The 9077-nt window shown below is 45.2% G+C and overlaps 1 protein-coding gene across 2 annotated transcripts; it reads left to right on the top strand.

The window, feature by feature from the left end:
• The first annotated feature begins 1064 nt into the window (after positions 1 to 1064).
• KCNE5 (potassium voltage-gated channel subfamily E regulatory subunit 5) lies at positions 1065 to 4271 on the top strand. 2 transcript variants are annotated; one of them, XR_016019910.1, is made up of 2 exons: positions 1087 to 2507; positions 4026 to 4271. XR_016019910.1 is itself a non-coding variant. In XM_019717908.3 (1 exon), the coding sequence occupies exon 1, from the start codon at positions 1218 to 1220 to the stop codon at positions 1647 to 1649; it is 432 nt and encodes a 143-aa protein (XP_019573467.2). In that variant the 5' UTR covers positions 1065 to 1217; the 3' UTR covers positions 1650 to 2521. The 2 variants fall into 2 exon arrangements, 1 of the variants encoding a protein (XP_019573467.2); XM_019717908.3 differs by lacking the exon at positions 4026 to 4271 and having other exon boundaries at positions 1065 to 2521.
• Positions 4272 to 9077: the final 4806 nt, after the last annotated feature.

Below are 9077 nucleotides of genomic sequence, written 5' to 3'. Positions count from 1 at the left end.
ATTATTTTTTTCCTACTCACTGTCCACAAATCAACACTTTGAGCACTTTTCCTTTATGTAGCCCAGTCCATTTCCAGTTCGACATACTTTGGATTGAACTTTGTGTTAGTGCCTTGTTTTCCCCTAAAAGAAGATGTCCTATGAGAAAAAAATGGCTGCTCCATAAGCTAGCAGACCCTAGATCTCTTACCAAACTCTCAAGAGGCACAGAGCTGTGATGGCCTAACTAGATGTGGTGGTGGTGGGGGCATGTTTTCTAGAACTATACCTTTCAGACCCTGAGACATCTAGAGAGTATGGTTAAAGGGCCTTTTTAATGTCTCTGCTCCTTTTAATGGAAGAAGTTGGTCTCATTTCTAGGAAGATGGCTTACCCAGGGGAAATGGGGTCACACCATGAATGGTAGACTCACATACTAAGATGTGTGGGCACCTCTAAAACTATGAAGGGAGATTAGAGCAGAATTACTTCCAAGGAGGCTGGTACATTATCAGAAACCTTTCTGGAAGACTGAGGAGTCCTACTCTGGTTTGGTCTTCTTGCTAGTGCCTAACCATTCGGTCACCAAATTTGGTCTCAACATCTTCTGAATAAGATGCTCTCCTCAGGCCAGAGGAAACAATGAGGGCTAAAAAGATAGGCCAAGGTCCTTGTCTATGAGAGTAATTGCCAAAAGATGAGGACAAGCGATCTGAGCTGCTGCTTTACTGAAGAGCTGATGGAACCCTGGGGCAGGGCCTGCCCTGGGGGGACCAAATACTGTGTCTGGGCCAAAGCCAGGCCTGTAGGGCAGGTGGCCAGAACTTGGGAGGAATTCTCTTCCGCAGCCCAGGGTCCAGGCTTGGCCCCAGCAAACTGCCTGGCCAGCCTCTGCTGCCTGGGGCCTCGCGCATTCCGAGCCCCCGCCCCCTCCGCCCCTCGCCCGGCCTCGCTCCCTCCCTGTCCCCTTCTCCTCCTTCCACCAGCTGTCCCCTTTCCCCGGAGCGGCGAAGACAGCGGGAGCCTGGGAAGAGGCGGCCTGGGGCGGGAGGGGGCGTGGTGGGGAAGGGGAGGAGGGGCAGGGGTGCGGGGATAAGGAGGCTCAGGCGGCGGCCTCCCCCAGCCACTGCGCCGGCCGCCCGAGAGCTGGGTGCCACCGCCGTCGCTCTTTTCCTTCCCCTCGCTCAGAGGGAAAGGTCAGCAGCGTCCTGGAGCCTCCTTGTCACTCTCCAACAGTCATGAACTGCAGCGAGAGCCAGCGGCTGCGAAACCTCCTGAGCCGCCTGCTGCTCGAGCTGCACCACCGGGGCAACGCCAGTGGCCTGGGCGCCGGCCCTGACCCAAGCATGGGCATGGGGGTCGTGCCTGACCCCTTCGTGGGCCGCGAGGTGACCAGCGCCAAGGGCGACGACGCATATCTCTACATCCTGCTCATCATGATCTTCTATGCTTGCCTGGCCGGAGGCCTCATCCTGGCCTACACCCGCTCCCGCAAGCTCGTCGAGGCCAAGGAGGACCCATCCCAGTCCTGCGCTGAGCACCAGTGGGCCGCGGGAAGTGCCCTGGCCGCCGCCGACGCCGAGACTGCCACCGGCTCGCTGGCTGAGGGCCGCCGCCAGTTCACCCCCGGGGGACTGCCCTCCCTCACCCAGGGCACTGAAGGGGTGTAGAACCGCAGCCCCAGCTCGCTCGCTCTTGCCCTCCTCATCTCGCTTATCCCTGGGCACTGCCCCACCTTTTCCTTTCCTTTCCTTCCAGGGTTAGCCTCACCTGCGGCCCAGACAGTTATGAGAGGCCCGGAGACCTACTCACTCCTGGCCAGTTTTCCCCTCCTCTCCCTCCTCTCTCCTACCCCTCCACCCACTTCACCCCCATCCCGCACATCCAAATGCACTAAACTGCCTCTGTTCTCTTGTCTTCAGACAGCTCTGACACCACGCCCCAGCCCTCTGGGAACTGAATCCAACACGTCCAACACTTGGCATTGAATTGAAGCAATGAAGTCTGTCAGAACTCTGGGCCGTCTAACTGGCGGCTGCTCCAGGGGCTGCCAGGGACTGCTCACACTGCAGAGCCAATGGGCTTGCCATCACTGCCAGGTCGTCTGCAGCAGCTCCAGCTTCCTGTTGCGGTAGGGACAGAGACAAAGAAAATGAAGAGACCTCAGACATCATTTCCCTCCCTCCTTCTTTCAGCAGGGAGCTAGCAGGACAGTAGGACCAATCTGTGGAATAGAATGGACTTAATGGGGACTGAAGTGGGAGGGGGCACAAAGGGGAGGGAAAGACCTATGACCCCAACTGTATGGTGTTCTTGAATCTAGTTATCACCCAAAGGTAACTTGCGTGATTTTTAGTAGCTTTGCCATCCATCTTTTGCCATGGGTAACCATTGCTGGGTGTATCACCCTAATACCTCCAAATGCCTCTCCTATATTGATTCAGTTGTTATGGCAGCTGTCTGCTTCATCTATGGAACACGAAGCTCAGATGTCCCTTGCTCTGTAACCTGGGGAATGTCAGAGGCAGGTAATAAAGGTTGTTTAAACAACAACTTAAGACTCTTCTCTCAAAGATCCCAGCCTTGAAACCCAGTACTATATGGAGAAGGACTATTTGTTTCCTTTTAGAAATGATGTTTAGATTTGGGGGTTGGATTGTGGTGATATTTATATCTACATATCTAGTTCCAATAGAATATATGTGATCGTAGGTGAAGAAAAGTCACATATGGCTAAATGGGTTATTTTTCCAAGTCTTTCAAAAGTTATAACTGCTTTATTTCTTTTTCTTCATTCTGAAGCACTTTCAAATATTACAATGCTAAGGATTTGTCACTTTCCTTTTGCAGTTTTTCAGGATACACAAAAACAACACCTCATACCCATCACTATTAGCTATTACTAAAGTTATTTTTCAGAAGTCACCTTCATAACTCTGTCAAAGAAGTGGCTTATTAAAAGCCACCAAAATAGTGTAAATCTTAAGTCAGAAGGGAGGTGCTTGAACTAAGTAATTTGAAGCAAAGAATGGGTAAAGTTAGAGGTGTATGTTTATTGATTTATTCTCCTTGTCTCAAAAAGTCATCAGAAACTTGCCTGCTTAGGGCTTAAATGCTTATACCTAATGACGGCTGTTTGGGCTTCATCAAACACATGTAAAATTACCTCTTAGTATTAAGCTAACTTGCTTAAATATAACTGGTTTCTCAGTAAAAGTGGGACAAAGATATTATGGGTCACTTAAATGCATTGATAATACACAAACCTCATTCAAGACATTGATTTCGACCTTGTAGCTCATCTTGTATTTTACTGGAACTATTAATAAGTTAGAGGAACTTACTTTCATTCCCAGGGTCTACTCTGTGAAGATATACTGACCTTGCCCCACTGGCCCCTCTCCAGTCCTAGTTTCAGCCCTAAGATAGTCCCCTCTCCTTGCAGGTAGGGACCAGGGATTGGGCAGCAGTCCCAGACAATAACAGGAAGAAAGAGGATGCTGTGAAAGCCAGGCCAGGCAGAGAGGCTTAAGTGGGATGGGAGGGAAGGCACAGATATTCAGTAATGCTGGGTGCATTGTGGGGGGCCAGTCCCCAGCAATGTACTTCAAGTACAGCAATATTCCCTCATTTATCTGGCATAATTGGGGACACAAGGCTGTTTGGATAATGAAGCATAATCACTGATTTAAGTGTTGAAACTTTGTAAACAATTTACAATTTTCATAGACATTTACAAAAAATGTGTTGCCATAAATGAATGAATGAAGGAAGGAAGGAAGGACGGAAGGAAGGGAGGAAGGAAGAATCCTGGCAGCAGAAGGGACAATACCCATAATAAACATTATTGTGCAGCTGTGGAAAACAAATCCTCCTGAAAAAATACTCCTGTTTTTAAAAATATTTTAACCTTTTAATGATGATTAGAGTGCCCATTAAGACCATGTAGCAAGGGAAACTACAGAACTCTCCCACTGAGAAAAGTGAACTGGCCTAGGACGAGCAATTTGCTTTATCACCCAGTCTCTTTCTTCAAACACTTTCAGGGTTGTAACTGTGTCCCACATAATGAAGTTTCCCAGAAGTCTGGATCCTCTACCACCCAGTGGAGATGTCAACAGCACTGAAGTGATCATATCCTGCTCAGCAAAAAATAAAGAGAAGAAAGAAAAACTAGGGGTTTGGTCAACCCCCAGTTTTGATAAAGTATTTCTGAATAGCATGAGCTACCTCACACATTGGGGAAATCTTAGCCCTTTCTTCTTAATGTGATTCTAATACATTAAAGGGATTCTTTTTTTCAACCCACCCAGCAGTCTATTTCTCAATTCTGTGTAAGCAGATGCTGTTTCGCTTCAGGTTCAGATCTTTGCTTCCTAATAATAATGAAGAAGAAGACCCATACGTCCTTACTTTCACTTAAGGCTTTCAACAAAGTGGGACTAGGAGATGTTTTGAGTTCCAGTGTCTGGAAGTGCTCATTAACAGTGCAAAAAGAAACGGAAGCTTTTCTTCCATTACAGACATAATTCTGTGTTGTTAATTTACTTCTCTAGAGGGATATAAATGGGGTCTTTCATTTGTTTGTAGTTACCATCTTCTCCTTTCCAATTTGCCATCTCTTTTAGAAAGCAAAGCTCTGCACATGATTTGTATCAACAAAGAGAAAAGAGGACTAGGCTGTTTTCCAAGCAATCTTGCCTAAAGGCTAAAGTAAATGTACTGTTCTGTCGTAGTGGTAGTGTCGTGGAGCGAGCACAGGACTGGAATTGGGAGAACTGGGATCCAGCCCTGGCTTTGCTAATTAACGGGCTTTGTTTCTCAGAGTGCACTACTTAACCTCTCTTTGTCCATCTCCACAGCTATAGGGATTTAAGGATCAAGTGAGATAACATACAGGAAAGGGCTAAGGGACATATAGCAGCTATAGAAACATAAGGAGTTAACTTTATATTTTCATTTTCCTTCGTTGAGGGAGTGCCCTTGGGCAGTTGTGTGGGGGACGGGAGAAGAAAAAATTCTTCACTATGTAGAATCTATTCTCATTGCTTAAAGAAGACTGCAGAGACTGGGATACTAGTTCCCAGATTTCTGAGCCTATCTCCCCCATTTTCAGAATATTAGATGACTAGGAATCTGTGCATAACTGTCTTACTATCCTACTTTACTCCCCTTTACTATATGGCCACAGTACCTTTAAAATCACTATAAGAATAATGTGCACCAGGACGGGAGTGTAGAGTTTGAAGACACAAGTCAGGGATTGAGAGGGCATGAGAAGAGAATGAAGGGAAAGAATCATAGGGTGTTGGCTTTATGAGGGAGGTAGGGGGAAGATCAACCTAGAATGTTCTGTGAAGGTAAGGGAGCATGACTGAGGACCACCAAAGGTGAATAGATTAGATTAGTCAACAGTCAACCCTAGGTGAATTTGAACCACCCATCAAAATGGCTTTAGGAGAAGAGGTTGGATGGGAAGTCACTTTTCAGCCCCTTTTGTTACTTGACACAACCTATAGCCTGTCCGGGAAGACAAATAATGTGATTAAGGCAACTCTTGTTTTTGTGCGAGATCTCAGAACATGGGACTGGGTAAACCCACCAATCCCCCATCACCTGTGATTTGAAGGAAGGCAGGGTCTTGGTGGCCTCAGTTTCTTCTACTGAAAAGAGTGCAGTCAGAGTGGATGGGGATATCTCAGACACATTTTTTAAAATTATGGTAAAATATACACAATGTAAAATTTACCATCTTAGTGGATTTTTTAAGTGTACAATTTAGTGGTGTTAAGTACATTCACATTGTGGTCCCATAGTGCACTTTTTAAACCACAGAAAAAGGACAGAAGCTAAATTACATTACATAGAAGCAGCAGGGCTTAATCATTGCTTCAGATGACTCTCCCTCTAGGGTATTAATATTTTATACTAGATCACTCAGTAAAATGTAAAGGTGAAACCCAAGGAAAGAGTCTCTAGTTGTGGATTTCAGTGGAGTCTGAAAGGAGAGATATCTTGAAATGTTTACATATTGGTGAAGGTGCTTAGGGGAGAGGTGGACTGTACTTCCTACAACGTCTCAAGACACATCCTACTCTAACTGCCAGAGGCTCTTAGAACTCTAGGTGTGGATTATGGTGGCCATGAATGACTGGATTTCAGTATGATTTGCTGAATTTTCACATACCTGACCCACAAGATGTCTACTCACGAAAACACCTCATGTTCCTGGAAAGACAAGGGGCATCCTCTTGGTTCTTTTTAGGATCTAGGTGTAATCTAGTAGGGGTTGCAGCTCCAGCAGACCTGGAAGAGAAAGTATAGAGATGAGGGATATGTTAATTGTTCTCTTCTTCTCATGGGGCCATTCCTGTGGGAGCACAGTGATAGGGACCAGCCCTTGGCAAAACTATGGGATAGGTATTTAGCTCATTTTCTCCCTTCCTGTTCCAAGTTTCCCCCTGCCATTCCCTAGTCCTAATCTTCCAAAATTGTTCCTTCTTTACTGTCAGAGTGTAATGATCTTATTCATTTATATCTAGTGTGCTATTCATCCCAGCAATGATCCAAGGAATGCATTTTTAATGGTGGCTTTCAGACACAGGGTGAGGGAGAGAGGTATGAAGAAGAGCTTGTTCTAAGACTCAAATCTATTATGGGTAAGACTGCTCTGGCAGCTACACAATTGTGGTAAGCTGAAGAACAGAACTTTGCCTTCTTCCTTATCCCCATTACTTCTGGGGGTACAAGTGTAACTGCAACCTTTAGCCATCTAGGAGCACTCCTGCATTTCTATGTGCATCCTAGGATGGAGGGTGGGATGGGGGGTGAAGGTAGGTATAACCGGGACAGGCAGAAGGGAAGAGAAGCCCTTGGCCTTCTCCCCAGTTAAGCCTCTGTCCATGGGAAGGCTAACTTAGTAAACAGGACACCAGAGGGGAATGGTTGAGGTGAATGAGGGAAGAAATATCAGGATGGATCCCCTGAGGACTGTAAGGATGGAATTCTCATCATTTTCCTGCCATCTCCCTATACATCTCTACCAAAGCAAGGACATATCCAAACGAGAAGCCCTGCTTGGAAGAAGCTGTTCTGAAATCAGGTGGGTTAGTCTCCATCCCATGTCCCAAGTAACTGGCACCATCCATTGGAAGTTTGGGCTTTTCCTCTATCAAGTTCAGGGGGCTGGTCAGTTCAAAACTTCCATCTTTTGACTTTCTCCATCAGCCACTAAAGCAGAATAGTGTAGTACACAGGGCATGGGCTCTAGAGCCAGACGGCCTGGGTCCAAATCTGTGGCCTGTCTTTCATTAGCTGGGTAACATCAGGGAAATTACTTAACCTTCTCCAAGTCTTTTCCTATCTGTAAAACGGATGTAAGAAATAGTACCTACCTTCAACGGTTGTTGTGAAGATTGAATAGTTAACATAGTACCTGGCTCGGGGTAAATGTTCAGTAATTGTAGCTTCCAGTCTTGCCTCAATTCATTGCAATAGGGTTGTCACCTACACCACATTAAGGAAACTGCTTTGTCATGGTCATCAATGACCTACATGTTGCCAAATCAAATGCTCAATTCTCAGTCGTCATTTTCTACGACTACTTAGCAATATTTAATACAAGTGATCACTCCTTCCTTGAAACTTTTCTCTTGACTTCCATAACACCTCAGTCTCCTGGTTTGCCTCCTTCTTTACTCTTTTTCTTCGTAGTCTCCTTTGCTGGTTCCTCCACACCTCCTCAACTTTTCAATGTTGAATTGCCCAGGGATCCATTCTGGGACCTCTTTTCTAGTCTATCTATTATTTCTGCCTTGGTGATGCCGATTAGTCCCAACATGCAAAATATCATCTTCATATATAAATACCATCTTTACAATGGTGATCCCCATGTTTAATTCCTGAAACCCCTACTCTGAGCTCCAGACTTATATATCTGACTGCATACCTAATATCTCTACTTGGATTTCTAAACCTGTCTCAAAGTTAACATATTCAAATCAGAGCTGTTGAGTCTCTTCCCCCCAAATTTGCTCTTCAACTTGACAAAGAAAAAGCCACCCCTGCCATCTGGAAATTGGTCTGAGATTTATATATAGGCCTCACTGTTGGTTGTAAACTGGCCTTATATTTACAGATAGGCCATGTTAATCTCTTGTTGGATATAAACTATTCACAGAACACCAACACAAGACTAGTCCAAGGACGAGAAATGTCTCTGTGACTATGATGGAGTGAGACAAAGACCGTTTAATAATGTTATCTAAGTACAACAAAAAACAGGTTACTGTGAAACTCACAAAATACCAAACATCCACCTTCCCCAGCTAATCTGATGACTACTACTTTTCTATTCATTCAGCTTTAGTCTCCCTCTAGCTTTCCTTTATTCTACATAAGATTTATTAAGATACCCAATCATAGAATTACCCTCACTTCCTAATAGCATCCAATCCGGAGCGAACACTTCCTTCCTCAGACCCTCAAAATCACCTAATGTAAGGTCCAATTCAATAAGTCCTTTCTAACACCTATTACTTAGACATCCATGGTTCTCCATGGTGTGAAATCTCCCTTGCTGCCATGAGTAATATATCTAACTTGTTCAACTACAGGTTTGTTCCTGCTGGTCATTGACTGGAGGGCATTAACACATTAATGTTCTCCATTTTTTTTGGTAAATGGTTAGGCGAAAATAGGTGTCGTATTGATTCTGCTCTTTCCCTCACCCTTCCACATTCAATTTAGGAGCCAAGTCCTTTTGCTCTACATTCAAAAGGGGTTCTACATATGACCACTTCTCATGATCTCCACTTCTACCACTCTAGATATACCCCCATCATTTCTTACCTGGACTAACATAACACTTTCTAACTGGTCTCCTTTCCTTTACCCTTGTCCCCCCTGCAGTCAGTTATTTACACAGTAGCCAGAGCAATATTAAAGCATAAAGCAGATCATGGCCCATCTCTACCTAAGGCCCTCCATTGGATTACCCATACAATTAGAATACAATCCCAACTCCTTACTCTGGTCTGTAACGCCCCACGTGATCTGACCCTTACCAACTTCTCTAAATCTCATCTCCTGATACTCTT

This window comes from Rhinolophus sinicus, chromosome 18 (assembly GCF_057876585.1).
Source record: "Rhinolophus sinicus isolate RSI-liver-muscle chromosome 18, RSI-T2T, whole genome shotgun sequence".
In the NCBI taxonomy this organism is placed as follows: Eukaryota; Metazoa; Chordata; class Mammalia; order Chiroptera; family Rhinolophidae; genus Rhinolophus; species Rhinolophus sinicus.
The sequence above is the reverse complement of the archived record's forward strand: the minus strand, read 5'-3'. Positions and strand labels throughout refer to the sequence as shown.